Raw genomic sequence first — 25,717 nt, forward strand, 5'->3', positions numbered from 1 at the left:
TTTCTGGTGTTTCAGCTCTACCAGTTGTTGTTTTACAGTCGCATTTTCCTCTTTGTGGGTTGTGTGTGGAGGTTATTTTTGTGGGATTTTTTTTCATATTTTCCCTTTTGCTGAAGAAAAGACTTACACAAATAGGGGGAACTGACTGATTTTGCGGCGAGAATGGTAAAACTGATTATACACACAGTGCTGTCAAATGCACAAAGTAAATAAACTGCAAAAAGGAATAAATCATGTTTGCTGACTTTTCAGTTGTAACCACCTTTTTATACGTTCCTTATAACTGGGCTCCAGTGGGAACCGCTGGGGGCTTGGCTCTCTTGAAAAGCCTGTTACTTGTTTAGGAGCCTAAGTAAGGACTTAGCCTAACTTTTTAAGCTGGTGTCTTTATAAAGTCCTCACCATAGTCATGGATACAAACTATTAAGACAGAAGCATGACTTTTAAATGGGTGTCTGTCTTTTTTGTCAGGGTGGGTGTGGGTGTTTGTTTTTAACTTTGCATTATGACGCAATTTCCTGCCATTCTTGGTTTCTGTCCAAAAGGAAAAAGGTATTTCCTATTTTGAGAAGGATAAAGATTGTTCTGTTCTATACAGATTATTATACCGTACTTGTCACCATAGTTCTGAGCCCCTTCTGATCGTGCATTGAAGTGTGTGACTTACATCTGTCATGTGTGGTTTGTTCTCTTTCAGCCTCTCCCCAGGTGGAGAATTGTGTGCTGTGTAGTGTAGTGTAGTGTTTTGTTTTGGTAGGGTATTTTCCTCATGTGCACACTTCTCCTCTGTATTTGTGTCAGAGAGGGCAGGTCACAGCAGTGTACCTTGTACTTGGAGCAGAAGGTGGCGAGGTTTGGAAGGTCCCTTAGTTCCTGGGGGGGAGTCTGTTCCTCAGTCTCAGACCAGCTTCTTCAGGCAAAACTCTGTCTCCTGTGCAAACAAGCTTTACTCTTATGGTAGAAAGTTCCATTGTGCCAAAGGAGCAGAGTTATCAACCATGGGCCGCATCCCAGGGCTTTAGGTGATCTTTCGATATCCTGGGCCCAGGCTATTGAGTGCTGTGAAGATAGGGACTGAGACCTTGAACTTGATTGGATATTCTCTGGGAAGTCAGTGTAGGGCGTGGAGGCCGGGTCTGAGGTGTTTGTGGTGGCCGGTGTTTCTGAGGAGACACGCTGCAGCTTTCTGTACTAGTTGGAGTTTCCTAAATGCTGAAGGCCTCATGCCCAGGTATATGGCATTGCTGGAGTCCAGATGGGAGGTGACAAAGGTGTGAATAACTGAAGCCCGGTCATCATTCTCTGGGATGGGATGCTGTCTCCTAGCCAGTCGGAGGTGGTGGTAAGTGTTAATCACAGTTACTGCTATACGAGAACTTTGCGTTAGCGAGAAAGCCAGGACCCTCTGAAACTAGACTGCATTGACCAGTTGTGGGTATGTGCCTTCAGCCCAAAGAGATCGCATCATGGCTACACACTCCTCAAAGTGCCTCCTTCTTCCCACCAGCATCACCTCCATCTTGCTAGGGTTCAGCAAGAGCTGATAGTCTCCAGGCACTGGGCCATCTTGGAGGTAGTGGGGGTGGTCAGATGTGGTGAAAGACGGGTAGAGCTTGTGCCAATATTAGTGCTTTAAATGTAATGTGTGTTCTCAGCCCGGAGCGGATGAGGTTTATTCATATTTGGAGGATGGCTTTTGGTCTTGGCACAACCCCTAGATGATTTCGTATACAACCGAGACTAGCAGTTCTCTAATGGGACGTGGATGACGTTTACGATAAAGGAAGCAGGCGTTATGACTGGCTTTGAGCTACCATCGGGATCTTCTAGCACCCACCCCTGCCCAAGGACAGAGCGGATTGTGATGCGGGATTGGGGACTGCATTAGTAAATGTCTCAGGACACCCCCCGTCAGATGTGGCAGCTCGTTTTCCAGAGCGATCGTAGAGATCTTTCTGTGGCTCATTTATCACTGGGAATTGGTTTGGGCTATGAGGCAGATAATCCTAGAACTGACACTTCTTGCATATTAGCTGCTGCTCTTACAAACAGCCCTGGGGCTTTTGATAGCTGCTGTTCAGTACCGGAGATCTTCAGGCAGACGCACAGGGTGTGGGTACCAGTGTACACTAAGTGTTACAATAAGAACATTGAGGCCTTTCTGTCTGTAGGTCTCAAAACGCTTTCCAAAGGTGGCTGTGTATTGAGTAAATGAAATATGCTTGGTGGCACAGCCAGCTCAGTGGCGGAGCTGGGAACAGAACCCAGGTTCTCTGCTCCTACTCCCATGCCCCAGTGGTCTGGGCTGCTGCTCTACGGCTACGTCACATACAGCAGGTTGGTTTGTCTTTTACATTCCGCTTTGGTTCATTCTTCCTCTACCCGAGAATGAGATCGCTGACCCAAGAGCCTGCGAGTGAAGCGATGGAAAGTATACACTCCCCCAGTGTGTATAAAAATGCGCTGTGTGTTTCATTATCAATACTTGAATGCAAATATTTATCAGTATGTTTTAGTGATATTCTGTTGGTTCAGTGCAATGTTACCAGTTTTGTGTTGTGCACCTTATATTTCACTTCCTTGTTTTTTTGTCATAATTCTTGGACTCTGATATTGCTTTTCCTTTTTGAGGAGGTGGAACAGTCACTCTCTTCATGGTGTGCTCTTAGCCTTGTGCTGTAGTGCTGACAACCCTGGGCTGTGTGCCTCAGCGCTGACTTGGACAGCTCCTTGCTGAAAAGAGGTTATTGATCTTAAAATCAAAGCTGGCTTATTTTAACTGTGCTCCAATGTATGTCTAATGCGAATGTGCTTGTAGATACTTTCATATGATCAGCCGTAACTTATGATTCATTGGAAAAGAGAATAATAAAACGGTAGGGTTTGAATGGTATAAAGAACGAAAATAGGGGAACATTTTTAGCCTGCAGAAGAGAAGAATGAGGGGGGATTTGATAGCTGCTTTCAACTACCTGAAAGGGGGTTCCAAAGAGGATGGCTCTAGACTGTTCTCAATGGTAGCAGATGACAGAACGAGGAGTAATGGTCTCAAGTTGCAGTGGGGGAGGTTTAGATTGGATATTAGGAAAAACTTTTTCACTAAGAGGGTGGTGAAACACTGGAATGCGTTACCTAGGGAGGTGGTAGAATCTCCTTCCTTAGAGGTTTTTAAGGTCAGGCTTGACAAAGCCCTGGCTGGGATGATTTAACTGGGAATTGGTCCTGCTTCGAGCAGGGGGTTGGACTAGATGACCTTCTGGGGTCCCTTCCAACCCTGATATTCTATGATTCTATGATTAGTACGTGTTAGCTTATCTGTGGAATGGTTAGTTTCCTGTGTGTAGTTTGGTATTGGTAAGGGTGTGTGATAAGGAAAAACAAGAGAGCCTATTCCTAGGGCAAGGCCACTGCATTGATTTATTTTGTTTATCCATAATGGAGTCCGCTCTTCTGTTCCTCCACAGGGAGGGAATTTACACATGTGCGTGAATTGGGGGGAATTATCCATGAAAGTCTCAGGCTACTTCTGATGCGCAGAGCCTTTGCAGAAGTGAAGTAGATTCCCCTCCTGCTCACTCTGTGGATAATGCAGCAGGCTGCAAGTCTCTGGGTATCCAGTCAAGATCCAGTTCTGTAGCCATCCTACATACAGAGTTCCTACTGCAGTCAGTCGGCGGGATTATTGCATCCAACGCAGCCATAAACTAGTGCCTTCCTGCCCCAGGGCCAAATCCTAATCGTTTGCTCAGAAGGCAGTGGCAGCTGTTTGTGTGCAGCAGGGGAAGTGTGTGGACTTCAGTTTTGAAGAAAAGTGGTTAGTCTGTCTGACTGTGACAGGGCGGGATCTCACTCCTGTCTCTTTCCAGGTTACAAACAGCTTGGAGACCTTCTTCTGCTAAGCACCTTGTGGTTTTTTTTTCCCACAGTATCCTCCCCACCCCTATTACAGACGTGTGCAGGTCCATATTTACACAAGCCACAATCCTTAGCTAGCTTGGCCAAGGTGGGGGGACGATGAAAGGGATCTTCCCCCGGCAGTTTCCTCTAGGCTCTGACTCTGAAAACCTCATTCTGTCTCCCGCATTTCCTTCCTGTGCCTATTCTACCTTCTGCCTAATGGGCTAATGAGTCTCTTCGATCTCCTCAGCCCATCCCAAGCCATTGATTACGCACAGCTCTTCTTAATCGGGTCTACTCTAGGGCAGCTAATTGGAACTGCAGTGACCAGAGTACTAGATCAGCTGTTGCTGCCCAGTGGGAGTTAGGTGCTTAAATATTTTGAGTGTCTGGACCTCAGGTATTATGCTGATAGGGAATATCTAAGTACCCAGGGAGCCATGTTTGAAATCCTCACAGTCTGGGAGAGCATTGCTGAGATGTTGCGATCTCAGGCCTTTAGCAGCTGCTCTGATTAGCGTCAATGTGGAGAGGCACTGAATGCCGCCCTTTAGAATTGCTCGTGGCTGGAGTCATGCTGCTCACCCCGGCTTGTGCCTTGGCAGCGCTCAGGAAGATCTTGCCTCTAGTGGCCAGGAAGGAATGCTGGTCATGCCAGTATCTGGGAGCTCACTGAGTTGGCGGTGTAGGGAAACACGGCTTCGCATGGAGCCAGGGGTTCAGGTGCCAAGGGGAGCAGATTCAGCACAGGCTGATAGAAGGATCAGCAAGAGACTGGCAGTCCCCTTTGTGTAAGTGTTCCCTCTTCCAGGTGGAATGCAGACTTACTTCAGTCGCAACAGTCCAGCTATATTGTAACTCCCCTCATCCCTGTTGCTGAACTCTCCCCTGCCTGCTCCCTTCCACTCGGGTTCATAACCCTCTGAACTCATCAGTGCTGACAAGCATCCCTGACCTGTCCAGACTGCACAGCCCCCCACGCCAAGGCATTCTGGGGGAAGGCCCATCTGCCTGATGCCCTGAATGTTTTACCCAGCCTGGGTGGTCTCCCAGCCACATTCGGGGCGGAAGCTTGGACTCATGCAGCTTTTTAGTTGTGTGAAGGATTCAAGTCCAGCTGTCTGTGCCTGGGGGATAGTTGTAACACTCTAGGGCATGTTATGGAGGCAATAAGAAAAAAGAACAAATAACCCCATATAATGTCTTTCCATTTTTTACTGTGACTGATCATCATAAATAGATCATTGTATTAAAAACATAAAGTATCTTCTGGATTAAATATAACACTTGTTTGAGAATATTTAGGAAAAGTCACAATGCATCTTCATCCCCCTTCCTGCTATCAGCATAAGGGTGTTTTTTCTGTCTCTTCCCCTAAGAGCAAAGGATTCTTAACAGCCTAGATCCTGAACCAAGAAGCCATTAAGCAAATGTGGCTACTGTGTGTATGAATTATCAATGCTACTAAATATTGCAGAAACTACGTATAGCAGAAGGTGATAAAAGTTGCCCTAGGTGCATTCTTACTCTGCATAACACTATGAGCTCCTGTAATTACATTTACACTGGTTTTATAAGAACTGTGGATACTGAACTGAAACAAGTGTTATTAGCAGCTTCCCTGTTGAGCACACTACACCCAGCCCTTGAGCACGGAGTTCATACACTGGTGTTTAGCAAATCCCACTCTAAGAAAACAGTGCCCAGAATAGCTACCTCTTTCCCACCAACACTCTTTGCAAAGGGCTTACGTTTCCTGTTTATAATGCACCTGAACTCATTCCAAATTGATGCAAATCTTAGACCAGGAAAATCTTCTGGAAAATGCCACATGCTGATTGCAGAATTAGTGACTGATGCGTTGCATCTAATACACTCACGATACAGAGAAGAACAAATGATCAATCCATGCTCTTAAAACATCCTGGGCCAAACTTCACCTGGACCCTTGAAAGAACAGCTGAAGTGAAATCATAGGTACGCAGGAGTGGCATGGATGTCAGAGTCCAGTGCCCTGCTATTGCAGACAACCATCTCATCTAATCCCATTCATAAATTTATCAAGCTCCATCTTAGGAGCTCTGCACATGCACTCCCGGGTAGTAAAGATCCAGATTAGGGCTGTCGATTAACTGCAGTTAGCTCATGCGATTAACTCAAAAAAATTAATTGCGATTAATCGCAGTTTTAATCGCACTGTTAAACAATAGAATACCAATTGAAATTTATTAAATATTTTTCGATGTTTTTCTACATTTTCAAATATATTGATTTCAGTTACAACACAGAATATAAAGTGTACACTGCTCACTTTTTTATGACAAATATTTGCACTGAAAAAATGATAAAAGAAATAGTTTTTCATTTCACCTCATACTAGTACTGTAGTGCAATCTCTTTAATTGTGAAAGTGCAACTTACAAATGTAGATTTTCTTTGGTACGTAACTGCACTCAAAGACAAAATGCAAAACTTTAGAGCTTACACGTCTACTCAGTCCTACTTCTTGTTCAGCCGATTGCTAAGACAAACACGTTTGTTTACATTTACAGGAGATAATGCTGCCCACTTCTTATTTACAGTGTCACCAGAAAGTGAGAACAGGCATTTGCATGGGACTTTTGTCGTCGGCGTTGCAAGGTATTTACATGCCCGATATGCTAAACATTCATTTGCCCCTTCAGGCTTCGGCCACCATTCCAGAGGAGATGCTTCCATGCTGATGATGCTTGTTTAAAAAAAAAAAAGTGTTAATCAAATTTGTGACTGAGCTCCTTGGGGGAGAATTATATGTCTCCGGCTTTATTTTACCTGAATTCTGCCCTATATTTCATGTTATAGCAGTCTCAGATGATGACTCAGCACATTTTAAGAACACTTTCGCTGCAGATTTGACAAAACGCAAAGAAGGTACCAATGTGAGATTTCTAAAGATAGCTACAGCACTCGACCCAAGGTTTAAGAATCTGAAGTGCCTTCCAAAATCTGAGAGGGATGAGGTGTGGAGCATGCTTTCAGAAGTCTTAAAAGAGCAACATTCCGATGCAGAAACTACAGAGCCCGAACCACCAAAAAAGAAAATCAACCTTCTGCTAGTGGCATCTGACTCAGATGATGAAAATGAACATGCGTCAGTCTGCACCGCTTTGGATCGTTATCGAGCAGAACCCGTCATCAGCATGGACGCACGTCCTCTGGAGCGCTGGTTGAAGCATGAAGGGACATATGAATCTTTAGTGCATGAAGCGGGCATTATCTCCTGCAAATGTAAACAGACTTATCTGAGTGATTGGCTGAACAAGAAGTAGGACTGAGTGGACTTGTAGGCTCTAAAATTTTACATTGTTTTATTTTTGAATTCAGGGTATGGGGTTTTTTTTACATAACTATATTTGTCAGTTCAAATTTCATGATAAAGAGATTGCACTACAATACTTGTATTAGGTGAAGTGAAAAATACTATTTCTTTTGTGTTTTTTTTACAGTGCAAATATTTGTAATCCAAAATACATATAAAATAAGCACTGTACATTTTGTATTCTGTGTTGTAATTGAAATCAATACATTTGAAAATGTAGAAAACATCCAAAATATTTAAATAAATGGTACTCTATTGTTAACAGCGTGATTAATTGTGTGATTAATTTTTTTGATCGTTTGACAGCCCTAGTCCAGACATTAGAAAATTTCATTTAAATCCAGTCCACGATGAGTCATGATTCTGGAGAAGCTCCTTTTCCTTCTCCTAGTCTTTCCCCTGGTGAACAGCTCAACTCATAGCTACTGCCAAGATCACTTATAATCTTCCATCACTTTCTCTTACCCGTACAAATAGGGGATGTTGAACTTATCTCCAAAGCCTGCCCATGAGACTTCCCCACCCTCTCCAACTCCAAGTCTCATATGCACTGTTTTAGTCCTGATTTGTACTCTTAGGGCCTCTCTAAGGTTGTGCATTATGAAATCTAAGCTAGAGGTCCCTCACCCTGCTAGTGCAACGATTGTTTACATTTATATTTTGTCTTTTGTAGCTCGCACTCCTGACCACTACCTCAGCCCTCAGAGACCAAGACACTTTGTTACACAAGGGAGCTATGTCCCAGGAGCAAAGATCTTGCCCAGATGGTATCTTTAGAGAAACTGCTTCTCCAAAGATCTGTTTGGTCGTGTTCATTGAGTGCTGATAGCCAACTTAAAACATCCCACTTCTGAATGCTGAACCTGAGGAGAACCTTTGCAGTTATTCCCGCTGCCGTTCCTTCAGTTGACAGTCTTCTCCTGTGTGCTCGCCTCAGACCACTCCCAGCAGTAAACATCCAGCTTACAGGCTGTTTCGGGGCTGATTAGACAATTGTTTTCCAGCTCCTGGATCATCGTCCTCAGTGATTCTCTGCGTTGTCGTTCTCTGTCTAAAGTGTTCCTCAGACATTCCTTGGCCTCTTCGAGCTCACTGATTACTTGATCTAATTTACACTTCAGTTTCTTTGGACTGTCCAGTATGCTGTAACTGTGCTCCTGAAAACAAAATTCAATACATGAGACAGTCTCACCTTTCTCAAAGATCTCAGACTTCCACACATTCTCCCCATTCACCAAGAAGGAATTAAGAGACTGTTTAAAAGGCCAATCCCAACTCCCATTAGCAATCACTTTTTGCAAAACCATGCGATGTGCATGTGAAGCTTGCCTTCAAGGTAGTTAATCCACTATGGCTTAATGGTGGAACAACGTATGAGAAATGGAGATACCTCTAACTGCTCTCTGGTGAACAATAAATCTGAGGGAGATCCTTGAACTGATGCCCTAACACAAATGAAAACGGACACTGAGCCGAAATGCACTGATGACCTAAGAGGATGCCATTCCCTGGACTTACACTGGCAGTGAGTATGCCCCACTGTGTTGAAAGTCTGCTATATTTAGGTGGTTCAAATAAGTCACTTTACTTACCAAGATGAATTGGGAATGAAATTCTCCTGTACTGGAAGGCAAATCCACAAGCTGGTGGTTATGAACTGTTACTGGCAGTGTTTTCAGTGGGGAGTTTCGTCTGCCATGAACTTTTCCTTGTCTCTGCTGTTATAAACATATATTTCACACTTCAGTTATTGAGACAGAGACATCAGAAAGAGATGGGATTGTGGAGGCTAATGTGTGGCTACTGTGTGCTGGAAGCAGGGGAAAGGTGAAGTGACGAATAAGTCCCACACTGAATTGGGATGCTAAAGGCTATTCATTAAATAGTTCCTGTAATGACAGTCAGATCTCCAAGGTGAGGAGCTCTCCAGCCCAGTCTTTTTGGTATGTTGGGAATTTATTTAATGATATTATTATTGATTTGTATTAGGAAGCCCAGTAAAGGATCAGGACCTCATTATGCCAGCTATAAAGCAAATCCCTGCCCTGAAGAGCTCACAGAATAGGCATTTGGCTAGACTTCAGGTGATCCGTTTCACTTCTCCTTTTTTCATGTACTTGACCATTTCTTGTTCGGACTCACAATGGTTATTTAAAAAAAAGCCTTTAAGGGCATGATCCTGCACTGTTTCTTCAGGCAGTTCTGCATAAGTATTGGGAGACAGAACAGGCCCAGAAAGATGCTAATCTTTGGGCACAATATTTTTCCACCTCCTCTCCTGTTACCTAGTGATAATCCAAAAGAAGAAAACATCTTCTGAGTTCTATGTAAAGTGCGGGGAAAAGCTTGCCCATGTTTGCCAATACAGTTAAATATAGGAACAATCACCTGCAGATTATAAAGACCAACCTGGAAGTGAGAAGGAAATTCAAAAATGGAAGGGATGACTCCAGGTTTGAGCCTGATGTTGGGACCTCTTGTGTCGAAGTCTGACTTCTTAAAGTGGCGCGAACATAACACATCTGCTTTCTTAGGCTCCCACATACCTGCAGAGTTCACATCGAGTCTTTTCATGGCCAACACCCACCTTCTTTTGGCCTCCTCATCAGTGGGGAATCTAGGACAAGTGTGCAGACAGGAAAGCAAGTTGAATAGATCACCATTCTATTCTGCAAAGTCTCTGGCCTTACATAAGTTTCTGTAACTCATGATTGTAAAAGGGCACACTTACAGGTAGCTTTGTGATCGCTCCTTCAGACAATGTGTAGCCTGTGTGCAGGTTGGCACCCACACCCTACTCTACCTAGCCATGCCCTGCTAGTACCACCTAGCAGACCCCTCCTTATGCTCTGGTTACAGACCCCACCATGTTATGACCTTCTGTGCAGGAAGAAAGGGGCTGTGTCCACCACCACAACCTTTTGAGTCAAATTAATTCACTTGAAGCCTGTTTACAGTAATAATTCATAAATCCTCAAGGAACTGACTTGGTAAATACAAAATGACAGAGATGGGTTCAGTTCTGCAGCCAATGTAGTGACTGTTTCCACTGACTACTCCTAGAGGCTATTTCTATATGGCCTTTCATTTCAGAGATACCAGACACTTCACATTTCATAAGACTATTCTTTTGTCAATTTTGGGCAGGCTAGAAGTGATTAGTTTAGACATAAATATTCCACACTCAGATGATATGAAAATGACTGCTCTATTTTAAAGGATGACACATGTAATGAATTTTTTGAGGTATCTAGTTCTGTGAGTGAAAAAGCCACATAAGTTTTTAAAATTTCCACAGCCACACACCCACACCCGAGTCTGGATTATTTTGACTATTATAACCAGCATTATGAGAATCATGTTACTTTGTGGCTACAGTGTTTAGACAATGACTTTTTATGGTTGAGTCTGGGATGAAACAAAGGAAAGCCTTAAAATGTTTCTTTGGATAATCATGGGATACACACCCTGTGATACGATTGTTTTCTGCACCCTTTCATTATGCTAATCTTTATTTCTAAGATATTATTATTACCCAATGGGACAGACATTTGAGTTCATTTGTATTTTGGAAAGAAAAATACAAAATACTATTTTGATGGCAAGAAGCAGCCATTCTAAATCACTGAGTTTACAAACAAGGCAGCATGTACGAATAAGGAGAAGAAATGCCAAGTGAATGAGTTACATAAGAACGGCCAAAGTGGGTCAGACCAAAGGTCCATCTAGCTCAGTATCCTGTCTTCGGACAGTGACCAATGCCAGATGCTTCAGAGGGAAGGAACAGAACATGTACTTATCAAGTGATCCATCCTCTGTCGCCCATTCCGAGCTTCTGGCAAACAGAGGCTAGGGACACCATCCCTGTCCATCATGGCTAATAGCCATTGATGAACCTATCCTCCATGAATTTACCTAGTTCTTTTTTGAACCCTGTTATAGTCTTGGCCTTCACAACACCCTCTGGCAAGGAGTTCCACAGGTTGACTGTGTTGTGTGAAGAAATACTTCCTTTTGTTTGTTTTAAATGAGCTGCCTATTAATTTCATTGGGTGAGCCCTAGTTCTTGTGCTATGAGAAGGAGTAAATAACACTTCCTTTTCTACTTTCTCTACAACAGTCATGATTTTATAGACCTCTATCATATCCCCCCTTAGTCATCTCTTTTCCAAGCTGAACAGTCCCACTCCTATTAATCTTTCCTCATACGAAAGCTGTTCAATACCCTCATCATTTTTGTTGCCCTTTTCTGAACCTTTTCCAATTCCAATATATCTTTTTTGAGATGGGGCAACCACATCTGCACGCAGTATTCAAGATATGGGTGTACCAAAGATTTATATAGAGGCAATCTGACATTTTCTGTCTTATTATCTCTTCCTTTCTTAATGATTCCCAACATTCTGTTCCTCCCTCCCTCCCAAGATTATCTTTAATGGAACAAATATAGACGCATGGGCAGAAATAGACCCTCTAGGGTCTATTTTAATCCACATTTGGACAAAATTTAAGATAATTGTATTTTGGTGGTTGTGTTAAGGTTGGCAGAATGTAATGCAATAGCTAGAGATTCTTTGGCTGATTCTTCTTTCAGGTTCCTCATGTGTAGGGCAGGAATTAGTTAGAAGCTTTAATATCAGAGGATTTCTCCAGCCTGCTCACCTCACTTTGCCTGAGAGCATCACACTGGTGCAGTAGCAGACCAGAGAGAAAGATACCATTCCTCATACGGTCTACTAGTAAATGGAGACAACCCATCAGGAGACATCATAGAATATCAGGGTTCGAAGGGACCTCAAGAGGTCATCTAGTCCAACCCCCTACTCAAAGCAGGACCAATCCCCAATTTTTGCCCCATCCCTAAATGGCCCCATCAAGGATTGAACTCACAATCCTGGGTTTAGCAGGCCAATGCTCAAACCACTGAGCTATCTCTAACCCCATCAGCTGTTCTGCAACCTCTGACTACTGTCCAGAATGGAGGGGAGTTATTGACACTGCCCACTCTGAACAGAATGTACTTTCTATTAGTTCCTTAATAAAAGAGCTCAGATATGGGGTAAAGGGCCATGTTTAGTGATGAAGGCAATTTATATAGTTTTTTGGATCCTATGGAACTATCTTTTGTTAACACTTTCTCTGTCTTTGGGTTTCCACCTAAATGCCCAGTTTATCTATGCCCTAATCTTTTATGTTCGATAACCAGCAGAGAGAAAATAACTGTTCCTTCCACTCTATCACACTCCAGGAAAAAGTTCAAATAATACCAATGGATTGTGACAACATAGTCTTTATATTAAGGGCTTTGGAGCGGAGCCCGGAGCTGGAGCGCGGAGCAGTGAAACTGCAGGTTTTTGCCTGGAGCTGGAGCGGAGCCAGAGCACAGCTCCAAAGCCCTGTTTGTATTGATAGTAGTTAGTCACTGCACTGGCAGGAGCACGTTTATGTCTCGTTCTTTGTTCACTATTAATCAATTTGATTATAAATATTTTGACTTTATAACTAACTCCATAAACAAGACATGGTGAAAGTCAAAATATCAGAGGTCTGGGCATGAGCTGTTTTAATGGCTAATAAAATATCTGTTGCTGAATTGTACCAAGTTCTCTCTTTTTAGAGTGTGCTCTGTATTTCCAGTAGCTTCCCCATTATGAAGGTTGTTACTTTAACACACTAGAAGCCAACCATTTTCAAATGACTTTTCTATGAACTGTAAACATTTCAGGGCCTACACCCTGTTTGAACCACCGGTGAAGGCAAGCAGCTTGACCACAGAAAAAGCTTGAAATGTACAACACTAAAACAGGGCAAGGAACAAAAACAGTGGACTGACGATACTTTCTGTGTGCTAATTATTTCATTTCTCTCTTCAAAGATATTTACAAAGTTTTAGTATTTTCCAGATGGGGTAATGAATGTGCAGAGAGGCGGTAAAAGACCAACGCTACAAGGCAAGGTCCTGCTCCCTGCAAGCATCCCTCCTGCAGCAGGAGGTCCTACCCCACCATGGACCAGTTCCCATGAGCAGGGTCCAGATCAGTAGCAGCACTGGGACTAGAGCCTGGATTTCTTAACTCTAGCTCACGGAGCATGGAACGGGCTCACCCCTGGCCCCAGGTTCAAACTGAGTTACTTCCCCCGTCAGCTTACACGAGTCTGAACCTTACACGTGAAACGTCAGCCCTCGTAGCTTGGAATTCGGCAAACATCTAGACGCGCAGCCGATGGCCGAGCAGCTCTTCACCATGGCACGGGTGGCTCATCGCAGAACTGGGGAAAGAGCGAGGCTGAGCGGGGAAGGAAATGGGGTGAGGGCGGGACGGCCCCCTTGAGCCTGGCCGGCCGGGTGTGTCCGCGTGAGCCCGGGCACCGGGGCATGGCCACCCACACGACGCGGTCCAGCGACACCACCGGTGGCCTTTAGGGGGGCCAGGCAGCAAGTGTGAAAAATTGGGACGGGGGGGGGCTGGGTGTGTGTGTGTGTGGGGGAGGAATAGGAGCCTCTATAAGAAAAAGACCCCAAATATCGGGGCTGTGCCTATAAAATCGGGACATCGGGTCACACGGCGGGTCCCTGGCCAGTGACACGCGAAGGCAGCCCCGCGGCGTGTCCGGGTTTCATTCGCTTTTATCACAGCTGGGGGAGCGCGCGCGGGGCTGGACGGGGGCGGGCGGGCGCGCGGGGCTGGACGGGGGCGGGCGGGCGCGCGCGGGGCTGGGGGGCGGGGGCAGTCACGTGCTCCTTAACGGGCTGCGAAGCCGCGGGCAGCTCCTTCGGTTCCCGCCCTCGCGGAACAGCGGGAGGGACGTCACGCGGGGCGGGACAGGCTGAGGTACCCAGAGCTGCCCCGGCGGGGGGGGGGGGGGAACCACCAGGCCCGGCGCGCGCGGGGGAGGTTCCGGGTACCTGGGGGCAGCGGCGCTTCCTCCTCCGGGCTCTTCGCTTCCGCCCCGCTTCGCCCGCCGGAAGTGCCGCTCACGGCGGCGGCCGGAAGTGGTTCCGGGAGGCGGCGGCGGCGGCCCTTCCCCATAGAGAAGAGGCGGGCGAGCGGGCAGAGCGGCCATGGCGGCGGCGGCGGCCGGCTGCGAGCACTATCGCCGCAGCTGCCTGCTCCAGGTGGGGGCGGGCTCGGTTCGCTCCCCGCGGTCCGGGCTCGGCTCTGGGAGCCGCTCCCGCCGCGGCTCTCGCGGGGCCGCCCCGAGCGGCTTCTCCGGCCGCCTCGCCCGGGCTTTGCCCTTCCCCTGGGCCGCCCACCCCCGCCCCGCGAGAGGGGCCTGGGCGCCGTGCCGGGCGCCTCCCCTCTCTGCCGGGGCCGGGGCCGGGGCCCGGCGGACGGCCCCTGCCCCGCGAGCTGCCCGACTCTGCGGCGCCGAGCGGCTGCGGGACGCGCCCCTCTCCCCCGCTGGAGCTTTTGGCTCGGAAGCATTGGTTGACGGGGCGTAGACCTCGTCTGAGGCGTGCTCCAGGGTGCACGTTTTCACTGTCTGCCCACGCAAGCGGGAGCTTCCCTTTTCCTTCCTCTCCGTCCCCAAGTCCGGCCGCTCCCGCCCGCGGATACCTTGCAAAGAAGAGACCAAGCTTGTGCTGTCTCCAGCTCCACCAACGTGACCTAGTCTAGGGCTTTGAAACGCTACAAGGGTAAATGAAACCTAGGCGCCCCCGTTCGCTGTAACTTACATTTTGATTTCCTCATCGTTTGTCTCCTCTTCTTTGCTTTTACAGGCTCCTTGCTGCGGTAAGTTTTACGTTTGCCGTCTGTGTCATGACAGCAAGGAAGATCATCCGATGGATCGTTTTAAAGTAAAACAAGTGCAGTGTGCAAAGTGCAAAAGCATCCAGCAGGTAATGGTGTATACTTTAATCTTTTCAATATGTGGTGACTGCAGTTGTTATCTCTGAATGGGATTATAAAACACAGATGCTTAATAGAGGGTCTTAATTTTACTCTGTGTGTGGGGGGGTAGATTTTTCCTTTCCTTCAAATGGTAAGAGAAGAGTAAAGGGAATTCCTATATTTTAGGGGTAAGTTGCATTAATTCTCTCTCTGTTACCTAGACAGTTAACATTAGAGGAAGAGAGAGGTGGTTTCAGTTCCTAGCAAAACTAATATAAACACTCTAGCCTGGCTACAGAACAGGGTTAAGGTTATAGAGTGAAACTCTTACAACTAAGTCCCTTGGCTTTGTTACATTTGTAGTGTGGACAGGACCTTAGTGTCTCTCCTGTAGCTTCTGATCGTTCCCTGTGTTCCTGCAGGTAGCACTTCCGCAGCAGCACTAGTAAGTGCAGAGATAGGTGCTATAGAAAACTCAGCTAGATAATGAAACTTACAACTGTATCTTTTTCATTCTGCTGTTTTGCTATCTCTGGACGAATGCTGTGTACAGGATTTGTGTCTAGATTTGATCCCCCCCCCCTTCAATATACTGCCACAGTAATAAGAATGTAGCGGGGAGGGTGGTGGGACGACATGGGACTCTATCTTGTGTCCACCCAAACTCAGTGGCTTGACCAAGTATGGCAAATCCTATATTCCTTTTTCTCAGGCTTGTTCTGTAAGACAAAGTCTGAAGTCTAATTCCTTAGACAGCATGTAAAATGTCCCTAGTGAAGACTGTTTTTGATTAAAAGAATAAGGAAATTGTATAAAAATCCTGTCAGGATTGGCAGGTGTAAATATGGACTTACGGTGATACTAGAATTGCCTGCCTAAAATGTCTTAACTCTGAACTTGCATATATGCATCTTTTTTGTGGGCACAAAGCCATATAAGATCCTGAAAGTATAGGCTCTGTGATGTAGGACAACAGGCTGTGCTCACAAAGTGTTAAGTCTAACTCTAGTAATAATGGCTCATTAAAGTGCTAGCTTGAAGAACTAAAAGAACCCCCCCCTTTTCTAGCAAAATGCTGGTAGTTCTTATTGCTTACATTATGTGTATGTACTTGTAGGCTCAACAGAGTTGTGAGGATTGCAGCAGTATGTTCGGAGAATATTACTGCGGTATATGCCACCTGTTTGACAAAGACAAGAAGCAGTATCACTGTGAGAAGTGTGGAATTTGTAGGTACTGTATTTAAAATTATTAATATTTTTTCTTCAATGTTGTTTGCGTTTCCAAGTTTTTAAAGCAATTCTGCTTAGGTTGGCTTAAATATTGGTAACTTTAAGATATTGTATTTTGAAATTGAAATTATGCATTGTGTGTAAGAATTCAGGATGTTAGCAAGCAGCTATAAGTTTAAAAATACGTCTTGCTTAAAGAACACTTAAAAAAAGTCATTCCGTTATTTGCATATAGTTTTTTGCCTTGGTGGGTAATGTAGACATGGGAAAATTCAGGGGGGTGTCCTTTTACACTGAATTCTCATTAATAAAGGGGAAAGTTTACTCAAGTAATGAGTTTAAAAGCTTTCTGTTGCTTTTAAATGCCCAGTTAAAATGGATTTTCCTAAAACAATTCCGATTGTAGGTCTTAAACTACATGATTCCCTTTTGTTCGCTAAAATCAATCTTCTAGTGATGTTGCACAGGTTTAATGTGGTCTGGGAAGGGAAAAATCCACCCCACCCGCCTCCCGATCCTCTGTTGCATATTCTGCACTCATTTCATGTGTAGAACTCCAAAAACAGAATATGCAGTAGAGCACTGTACTTTGGGTAAAAGATCTGTAATGTTTGTTGGGGGTGGGAAAGACTTCTTAATTTCCCACTGCTGCAAAAAATTTGTCCTTAAAAAGATCTACACAAACTCTTGAAACCTTTGGTGGATGAATTAAGTTGATATTGTTCTGTGTTTAAATTATAGCAGCTTCCTGCAGCAGACCTATGCTTTCCATTTTCATCTAACTGCTCTGTACCACTAATTAATATTAAAGAAAGCAGTCTTAGAATTTCTGACTTAGTTATAAACATGTTGGTGCTAATTTCTCTTCATTTTAGAGAGAACATTAACATGATATTTCAGAGCCTTCGTTTCCAGAGATTGGGTTTAGATAAAGTTCTTCCTAAATGCATGACTTTCAGAGAGATTTGAACTGTGTTTATGTAATAGAAAATGTGTAAAAACAAGTATCTGTTTAACCTGTGCTAATTATAGTTAGATCTATTGTTACTAGAAAATAACAGGGGTAGAGTCTGCAAATCTGTGACTAATCATGGGTTTTTTGAGACTCAGGGAAGCAGGCCTCATATTGGAGATAAGCTTTTCCTTCTGATGTAGCTCAAAAACAAAGAAAGCTTGATCTTTAAAAATGTCATTGAACACATAATGGTGGGGAATGATTTTCGTACAGGCATCTGTTGAAGCAGTTTTCTTGCACTGCAGCTATTGTAAATGTCTGCCAGTGTGAAAATTAATAAGTGCTAAAGAGGGGGGGAAAGTTGGTGGCTACCATAAAACAAGGGCCATCATCTCGAAAATATACTTTATTTTTAAGTTGCACTGGTGGTTGTCAAACGTGACACTTAAGAATATTTAATGTAACGACTCGAAGGAAACAGTTAAAAATCTTGTGCTTTTGACAGCTCTTTGTGTAATCAAAATCTTTTAAAACCTTTTAAAATCGTTTTCTTGATCTGGGAGACCATCTTTTATAAGTTTATAACTTTTCTTGCAGGTATTAAAATGTAAATTGTACAGAAATTGGCAAACTATTCCTAACCAACTGCCTGTCTCTTTAGGATTGGTCCAAAAGAAGACTTTTTCCATTGTTCAAAATGTAACTTATGTCTAGCTTTGAGTTTTCAAGGAAAACATAAGGTATGAATGTAATACTCTATAATTTCATTTAAAAAGAACACCGCTACCCCCATCACTGTGCTTAAGAAAATGAGAGCTGGTACATCCTAGCTAGACCCATTTATAATACAGACCAGTGCTATGCATACTCTCCTCCTTCCATCAATGGATCGCAGTCCTGAACAGCAACATTGATCAGCATTGGACTTCTGTATTGCTTCCCTTGCCATGTGAATCCCCTGGAATATACTCTTTGAAATTTCATTGTACATCTGGAGGTCCACGTATCTATGATTAACTCTTCTAGAAATGTTTTAAGATTTTGTCAGTTTGATTTGCCACTTTCCTAGTGTGGTCTAGTAGTTTGTTTTTTTTTTTGTTTTGTTTTTTTGGAAGTCCCATAAACAATTAAAAATATTAAAATTGGAAATTTTAGCATTCACAGATTTTACCAGAATCCCCTTTGATGGAATTTGAACCCATGTTCGGAGTAGTAAAAGGTTTCATGAAACTTTTATATATTCTCAGGAAATGTAGATCCAGATACTTCTATTATGCAAGAATCTACATTTATTTTTCTTTCCTGTTAAGCTGCCTTTTTTTTTTCTTTACAAAGTGCATTGAAAATGTCTCCAGGCAGGACTGTCCAATATGTTTAGAGGTAAGGGTTGGGTTTTTTAAATGTTTCAGCTATTAAAAGTTTACATGAAAGTAAATTCTATACCTTAATTGTGTACCTATTGAAATATCCTTTTTCCCTTTTGGCTTTGACTTTAGCTTTCTGGGTGTGTTTGGTACTTGGGAAAATACATGTTAATTATGTCTTGAAACAGGACATTCACACCTCACGTGTTGGAGCTCACGTTCTGCCGTGTGGACACCTTCTTCATAGGTAAAGCCACTTCTGTAGAATCCTCAGTATCAGAAATGGAAATATCTGTTGTATCTTCCAGTCCATCTCCTCACTAATGCAAGGCTGATTGTTCTCTGCTATCTTCAGTGGTGTTCCGAATGTCCCAAGCAATGGGGCTTCCGTCCTTTCCTTTGGAGACTTCTCCCCAACCCAGTAAAACTTCCTGACAGAGAGGCTTCCTTGATGTTCATCTTACATTTTCCCTTGCTTAATTTCTTGTTGTTACCACTTATACTCCAGCATATCACTCTATATAATGCCCTCCTTGGTGCAGACTGTTGTGCCGCCCCCTCACTCTGGCCCTATAATGAAGAGCCCCATGGGGCTTTGTGAAGGCACAGGGGTCTGACTTCATGGAACATGTTGGAGGGTCCAGGACTCAAGTTGTCTCTTAACCAGTCTATATATTTAACTCTTAATTTTCATTCTGCATTGTCCTTGCGTCCACTGAACGTTTCTATTACTCTAGGAAATCTTTCCAGTTTGTCCATAATTTTTATGCTGACATGGTGCCCAGAACTGAATACAGTACTCCCAGAGCGTGGTCACAACAGAGTCACATATTTCCTTCGTGTCCTGTGCATCGATGCTTCTATATTCAACCCAAAATGTCCTTATCCCTTTTTTGTTTGTTCGCTATTATGTCTCATTGGAAATACCTTGGATTTTCTTCTATTCCTAGGTCTCCTTCATTGCTGTTTGCCAGGCTCCCCTTCCCACTGACTGTACGTTGTAGATTAACGTTCTCCAGATGTAGCAGCATGACGTTTTCCTAACTGAATCTTGCTTTGTTGTGTTCTGCCCGTCTCCCTAACTCTCTCTGAAGTTGTTCTCTGTCCCTGTTGTTTGGAGTAATCTTGAATCATCTGCAAGTTTCATTCCCACGCTGTTGACTCCTTCCTCCAGTTCACTATTGAAGATGTCAGAATGAGACCTAACACATTCTGGTGTCCTTGGGTCCCTCTAAACACTAAGTGTTGGTGCTTGGTTGCCTCCCTCTTTCCACTGCCATACAAATTATTTTTTAACCATAGCTCTTTGGCTAGCTCACTCTTCCCTCAGTTGAAGCCCCACTTTTCTGTCCAGAGGGTTTAAAGCACAGTGACTTCACCTTCTTCGTGTAGCTACTAATGTGGCCTTGTGTTTTCTTTTTAGAACTTGTTATGAAGACATGTTAAAAGAGTGAGTATTCTGACCCCACTTCTTCCTAAGTACCATGGCAGTGCGTGCAGACTCCTGAGCTGGAGAAGTAAAGATTGCTGTGACAATCCAGGACTGAGCGATTTAAAAGCAACTGTTAACAAAGCAGTCTCTCCTCTGCTGCTTCCAGCAAACACTGCAATGTGTTCATGTTGTACATCGCCTTTCTCATTGACTACTGGGATGGGAATCAGTTCATAAGACTGGAAGGGACTTCCTGGGTAACTGAGTCCAATCCCCTGCTTTCACAGGCAACACTGTCATATAATCCCATTCATAAACTTATCAGCTACATCTTAAAGCTAGTGGGGTTGTTTGCCCCACTGCTCCTGTGGGGAGACTGTGCCAGCCCGTCACTCCTCTGGTGGACAGAAGCCTTCTGCTCATTTCCAGCCTAAATTTATTCATGGCCAGTTTATCCCCATTTGTCCTTGTGCCAACATTGTCCTTTACATTCAATAGCTCTTCTCCCTCCCTGGGGTTTTCCTCCCCGTCCTGATGTATTTAAACTGACTCTGTCACCACAGCAGCTTTCTGACTTGTATTTCGTGTCCTTGCCAGAGGTTACCGATGCCCCTTGTGCATGCACTCGGCTTTAGATATGTCCAGGTACTGGCGACAATTGGATGATGAAGTGGCGCAAACCCCTATGCCCACGGAATATCGGAACATGATGGTGGAGGTAAATGGCACCTTTTCTCACCATGCCCCCTTCCAGTCTCCCTCCATTATTGGCCACTCTCTACCATCCTGTTAGTCGGAGTAGAGAGCAAGTGGAACTCTCTCTGAAACAAAAGGTAATGTTACCCTTTGGCATGATGCAGAACCGTTGTTTCTCATGTTCAGGGGATAAGGTGACCAGCTAGGTGAAGAACTATTTTGTTCCTTACCCACCAGTGCCTGGTATAGCATTGCACTGAGCGGGGGGGAAGGGATGCCGGGGGAATTACTCTTCTGAAACATCTTGGATTGTCAGACAACACCAGATCAGGGAGCCACTGTCCTCTGCAGGAGCAGGAATGTATGCTCTCTTCCCATTCCAGAGTGAACACACTGTTTGTGCAAAACACTCGGATGTTTGCCAGCGTTAGGGTGGCAAATTGGGTGCCACTATTCTAGCCAAGGGTAACTCAGCCTTTGACATCCACGTTGGGCCTGGCTTCTGCTTGCTAGTGAAACTTAAATTAGGATCAGGGCTATGTAACTTATTCCAGCAGCATGCGGAAAGCCAGCCCAGATGCCCCACTTCCCTAGTGTTTCTTGGATTGAGGATGGTTCTGCTTTTTTAGATGATGTAGAAAAGAACGTATTTCCCAGAATGGATTATTTGAAGTCTCATAGAGCAGTGTCAGGCAGCCCCCACAGAGGGAATAGTGTAACCAGAGCTTTGTGTCCTCTCCAGTCTTCATGTTCTGGAAAAACTTAGGCTGATTGTCTGGGAAGGCCAAATTTGTTATGCATCTAATGCAAAAAATAAAAAGGTAATCAAAGTTGTTAAACAGCACACTTATCTAAACCATATTAGTAAAAAAAAAAAAATTGCATAATATTAAAAAAAGAAAATTTGCAGATTGCAAGGCTTAGAAGGTGCTAAGCCTTGGGCACCATATGAAATTAATAATTCAACTGTGCCAATTATAATTGCTGTTTAAAATGAACAGGAAATCATAAAAAATTAACAATATAAGTACAACAGAAAATAAGACCTATAACCAGCATTATCCCAGTGTAAAAATGGCAACATAAGGAAAAAATAAAAACAGCCTGCTGTAAACAAATCAAGCACAGATGGTCCTGTAAGTGCTCAGCCCAAAATAAACCGGACCACCAGCGAGGGAGGTTGGGCCCAACTAGTCGTTAAAGAGAGAGTGAAGGAGGTGATACTGCTAGGGACACAGTATGTGCTGTGAAATACCACAACTTCTCGGTGGAGACAACACCATGCCGGGGAATCTGAACCTCACCTCTTTGACTGAGATTGGGACCCAGGCCTTATGGCCAAGTGTAAAAATAAAAATGTAACAGAAGTCGTGACAGACAAAGAGAGAATCCCTGGTGGCCAGTCTCGTTGCACCTGTACCTCCCTTGCCCATTAACACCGCTGACTTCATACAGAGGAAAATAGAATGATTGGTGCACATTGCCCAACTAATAGCCAAGCAACAAACAATTGAAAACAATACTGTACCAAAGGAGGTGAGTTGGTGCCCCCGGTTCGTACTTTAAGCCTAATATTAATAGAAATTCAAATAGTTACCACCACTGTGGTCTTACAAATGTGCTGCTAAATAATAAACTTAAAAAAAAAAAAACCCCAACCAACCCCCCCAAAATAATACCTATAAAACAAAAAAATATAGCTAAAACCTAACCCAGCGTAAATAAACACACACAAACGCCTCATTTAAAAAAATGTAAAATATCAAATTAAAAACAAAATACTTACTCTAAATCAACAAAACTAAAAAAAATCAAAACCAACTAAAATAAAAGACAAGTCCTGTTTACTAGAAATAACAAAAAATAAAATAAGAATATACAAATAAAATAAAAAGATGTCTGGTAGTAAGCAAGTTTTGTTCTAGGCACAATGTTTTATGCAGCCTCCCATTTGTCTTACGGCCACTCTCTTTTACTACAGATCCTTTGCAATGATTGCAGTGCCCGATCCACAGTACAGTTCCATATCTTAGGCATGAAGTGTACAAGCTGTGAATCCTACAACACTGCTCAAGACGGAGGATGCAGGATGGCTCTGGAGCAGCAGTGACTACCACCCACATCGCATGTTACTGGAAAGAAAACCATCCTTGTTTGATATGGCTGCTAAGGCACACCACAATGTCTCATAGTACAAATGGTTTCTCTGTTAATGTCCTATCACAAATCCCAATTCCTGGCGCCGTATTCAGGCTTCTTAGGAAACTGTCACTCTCTGCTGTTAGCATATCCTATGATTCCCCCACTGCAGTGGTTGTGAAGTGCAGATCCATGTCAGAGCGCCTGTGAGATCTCACCCCTCTGCTTTCTACAGTGATGCTCCCTGGAGAGCATTCTTGTCTGGTGGAACTTCCCCTTCCGTGGTGCTGTGCATCACACACAGTGTTGGTCCTTGAGAACTGCAAATTTTAGAGGAGAGCTCAGATGTCTTTTCTACCATGCTGTATAGATACATATTTCTAATAAGATGATTTATAAGCAACATCTGTCAGAACTGAACTGATTCTGTGGCATCTGAGGGCTCTGACCAGATTCCGTGGAGGCTGTTGCTTCCAGGAAGAGAGGGCAGCAAGGATAGACAGATACCCCTTCTGCATAGAAATCCGCGGGGAAGGTCAGTAGCTTGGAGTGGTATCTTAAGGAAAGCTTAAGTCTTCAATCTTTTTGGTAAATAGATTTTGTTTGTGAGTGACACTTGTAGGTGGATGAAGTCTGGGAAATGGAGGTGACGATAGATGGAAGAGGTGGAGTGGTACAAATCATTTATCTTCATCTGCAACTCCCACAACCTGCACAAAGTAAAAATGAGCAGGTTTATTAATGTAAAGCAAGGCTACTGTGTGTCAGATCAGTGTGGATATACAACACTTTAAAAACAGGGCTCAAAGCTGCTGCTTTTCTCAACTGGTTTCTCTACATCTTAGTTCCTTTCATCTGCTGCAATTACACTAGCCATTGATTTCTCTCCACCCCGAAGGCCCCGATGCTGAAAAGTCGAACCAACATGCTTCCTTTAAATATGCCAGTGGTCTGTTAACTTCAGTGAGTCTATTCAGGTGCATGAAGTTAGGCATGTGCCTTCGTCTTTTCAGGATTGAGGCCAAAAATAGTTAGTTCCATTGATTCTGCAATTTTGCAAAAATTCTCGAATTTAGGGACACTCTCAGGTGGTTTAGGCCCAGTCTTTGCTTTTGCGGTTGTTTTCTTGAAACTAGATCTTACAAAACAATTGTTAAAATATACTGAAAATAGTTCCCTCCAGAGTGTTGACAGTCTGAATGCTGCGGGATGGCCCTCCTTTGTGAGAGCCAGTGTGTGAAAGTAGCTCGAGGTATATATGAAAGAACCGTATCTCTTTCATTCTCCATGCTGAGTGAAATCAGAAAATCACAAACCTAGCTTCTCACTATGTAGCTTATTTTTTAAACTTGTTCTAATTATCTAAAGTGTCACTAAAAATTTATTTTTCATCTGACAGTGTCCCTTTATGCTCAAAAATACTTCAACTCTAAGTGCTGCATGGTAGTATTAGTGTATCCTGCTACGGAAATCGAACTGCATATATGTAGGGATCTTTTTCTAAAGCCCTTTTCTCAATGCCATAAAGTAATGTATTTTGATGTACAGTAATATCTTTAATAAAGCAGATTATAGTAAACTCTTCATTAGCTTGGTGATCGCCGTTCCTGGGAAGTGTCAAGTGAGTTTGAACTAAAATGGGATGGTGTAAAAATATGGTTTGTCAGTTCATTTCAATGGCAGTGATGGATTTTTTTACTTTGCTAGATGCTGGACCCACTGGCATGTGAGGAAAGGTGGGAGAATGCAACTACAGCTGGAATATTACTTGACTCAGATTTTTTTATACTAGATCTGTGCTGAGCCTTTTGACCTGCACAGTTGTTTACGCTGGAAATAGTTTTCCAGCAGCTCATGTTGTTCCTCAACCTCTCCACGGCAGTCCCGACAGCTACATTAAACTCTGTATGCTTCCCTCACAAGGTAATTTTCTCTGCAGTTATGACAGCACGCAATAAATGTGACGCTCACTAGTGCTAGGGAATGTTGCAATGTCTATAGTTAGCAAGTTGCAAATTAAGCACAGAAAGTTACAATGACCTCTTGGGGTATAGCTACACTGCACACGCCTTTCAGCAGCGTTTGAGTACATAAACTATATACACCCCTAGCATGGGTACAAATAGAAGTGTAGACAGTGAGACATAAAGACAGGCCTGAACACTCTGGATGTGTACCCTACTCGACTCTCTGCTTGCCCCAGCAGTGCAGCCCCATCTACACTGCTGTTTTTACCAGCATAGTGTCCCGCTGCCTCCTAGCTGCTGGAGTCTTTCCCCATTGCAGGGAAAGGCTCTGGTAGCTGGAAAGACCTCTTGAGATCCCTAGAACTTTTGGCAGGACTAGATGTACTTTTTTGCAGCACAGGTGAGGAAGGTGGCTACTGTATGTGTGTTACACAGTAGTGAGGTGGACTGATGGCTCCATTCTTCCTAACTTTGGTAAACTAATCTCTTCTGAGACATTGAGTCCATGTATGCGGCCGCTGGGAGGTGTAATTCCTGACATGGGTGGGTATGCACTGAAAATAGCAGCGTGGCCATGAGTCTGTACCCAAGATCTCTGATGGGATTGTACTCTGGTGACTAGCCTGAGCTGCTGCCCCTGCCGATCAGAGCTAGAGTGGGTATGTCTGTCCGAGCTGGAAATTACACCTCTCCGCTGCAGTGTAGACCTGCCCTGTAAGTGACGGTTTCCACCACTGTAGTTCGAAACCCAAAATGCAAATTACAGCCTTTCCCTGTGGTACTGTGTTAAGTGTGTTGTGGTGTTTGGATGGCAACTGACAAAGCAAACACCGCTGGATGCT

General features: G+C 43.9%; 2 protein-coding genes across 7 annotated transcripts; one reads left to right on the top strand and one right to left on the bottom strand.

The window, feature by feature from the left end:
- Positions 1 to 5,094: 5,094 nt before the first annotated feature.
- On the bottom strand, positions 5,095 to 14,633 carry THAP6 (THAP domain containing 6). 3 transcript variants are annotated; one of them, XR_012158426.2, is made up of 6 exons: positions 14,163 to 14,633; positions 13,423 to 13,525; positions 9,665 to 9,872; positions 8,848 to 8,973; positions 6,709 to 8,412; positions 5,095 to 6,625 (listed from the first exon to the last, which is right to left on the bottom strand). XR_012158426.2 is itself a non-coding variant. In XM_073340358.2 (5 exons), the coding sequence occupies exons 2-5, from the start codon at positions 13,500 to 13,502 to the stop codon at positions 8,158 to 8,160; spliced, it is 669 nt and encodes a 222-aa protein (XP_073196459.1). In that variant the 5' UTR covers positions 13,503 to 13,525; positions 14,163 to 14,633; the 3' UTR covers positions 5,095 to 8,157. The 3 variants fall into 3 exon arrangements, 2 of the variants coding, with proteins under 2 accessions (XP_073196459.1, XP_078708551.1); XM_073340358.2 differs by having other exon boundaries at positions 5,095 to 8,412; XM_078852425.1 differs by lacking the exon at positions 14,163 to 14,633 and having other exon boundaries at positions 5,095 to 8,412; positions 13,423 to 14,115.
- RCHY1 (ring finger and CHY zinc finger domain containing 1) lies at positions 14,009 to 24,492 on the top strand. Of its 4 annotated transcripts, none has more exons than XM_073340357.2 (9): positions 14,009 to 14,088; positions 14,979 to 15,098; positions 16,208 to 16,323; positions 17,939 to 18,017; positions 18,613 to 18,657; positions 18,830 to 18,888; positions 20,065 to 20,091; positions 20,671 to 20,791; positions 22,751 to 24,492. In XM_073340357.2, exons 2-9 carry the CDS (start codon positions 15,042 to 15,044, stop codon positions 22,877 to 22,879), a joined length of 633 nt encoding a protein of 210 aa, XP_073196458.1. In that variant the 5' UTR covers positions 14,009 to 14,088; positions 14,979 to 15,041; the 3' UTR covers positions 22,880 to 24,492. The 4 variants fall into 4 exon arrangements, with proteins under 4 accessions (XP_073196458.1, XP_073196455.2, XP_078708550.1 ...); XM_073340354.2 differs by lacking the exon at positions 14,009 to 14,088 and adding an exon at positions 14,221 to 14,372; XM_073340355.2 differs by lacking the exon at positions 14,009 to 14,088 and adding an exon at positions 14,448 to 14,894.
- Positions 24,493 to 25,717: the final 1,225 nt, after the last annotated feature.

This window comes from Lepidochelys kempii, chromosome 4 (genome assembly GCF_965140285.1).
Source record: "Lepidochelys kempii isolate rLepKem1 chromosome 4, rLepKem1.hap1, whole genome shotgun sequence".
In the NCBI taxonomy this organism is placed as follows: domain Eukaryota; kingdom Metazoa; phylum Chordata; order Testudines; family Cheloniidae; genus Lepidochelys; species Lepidochelys kempii.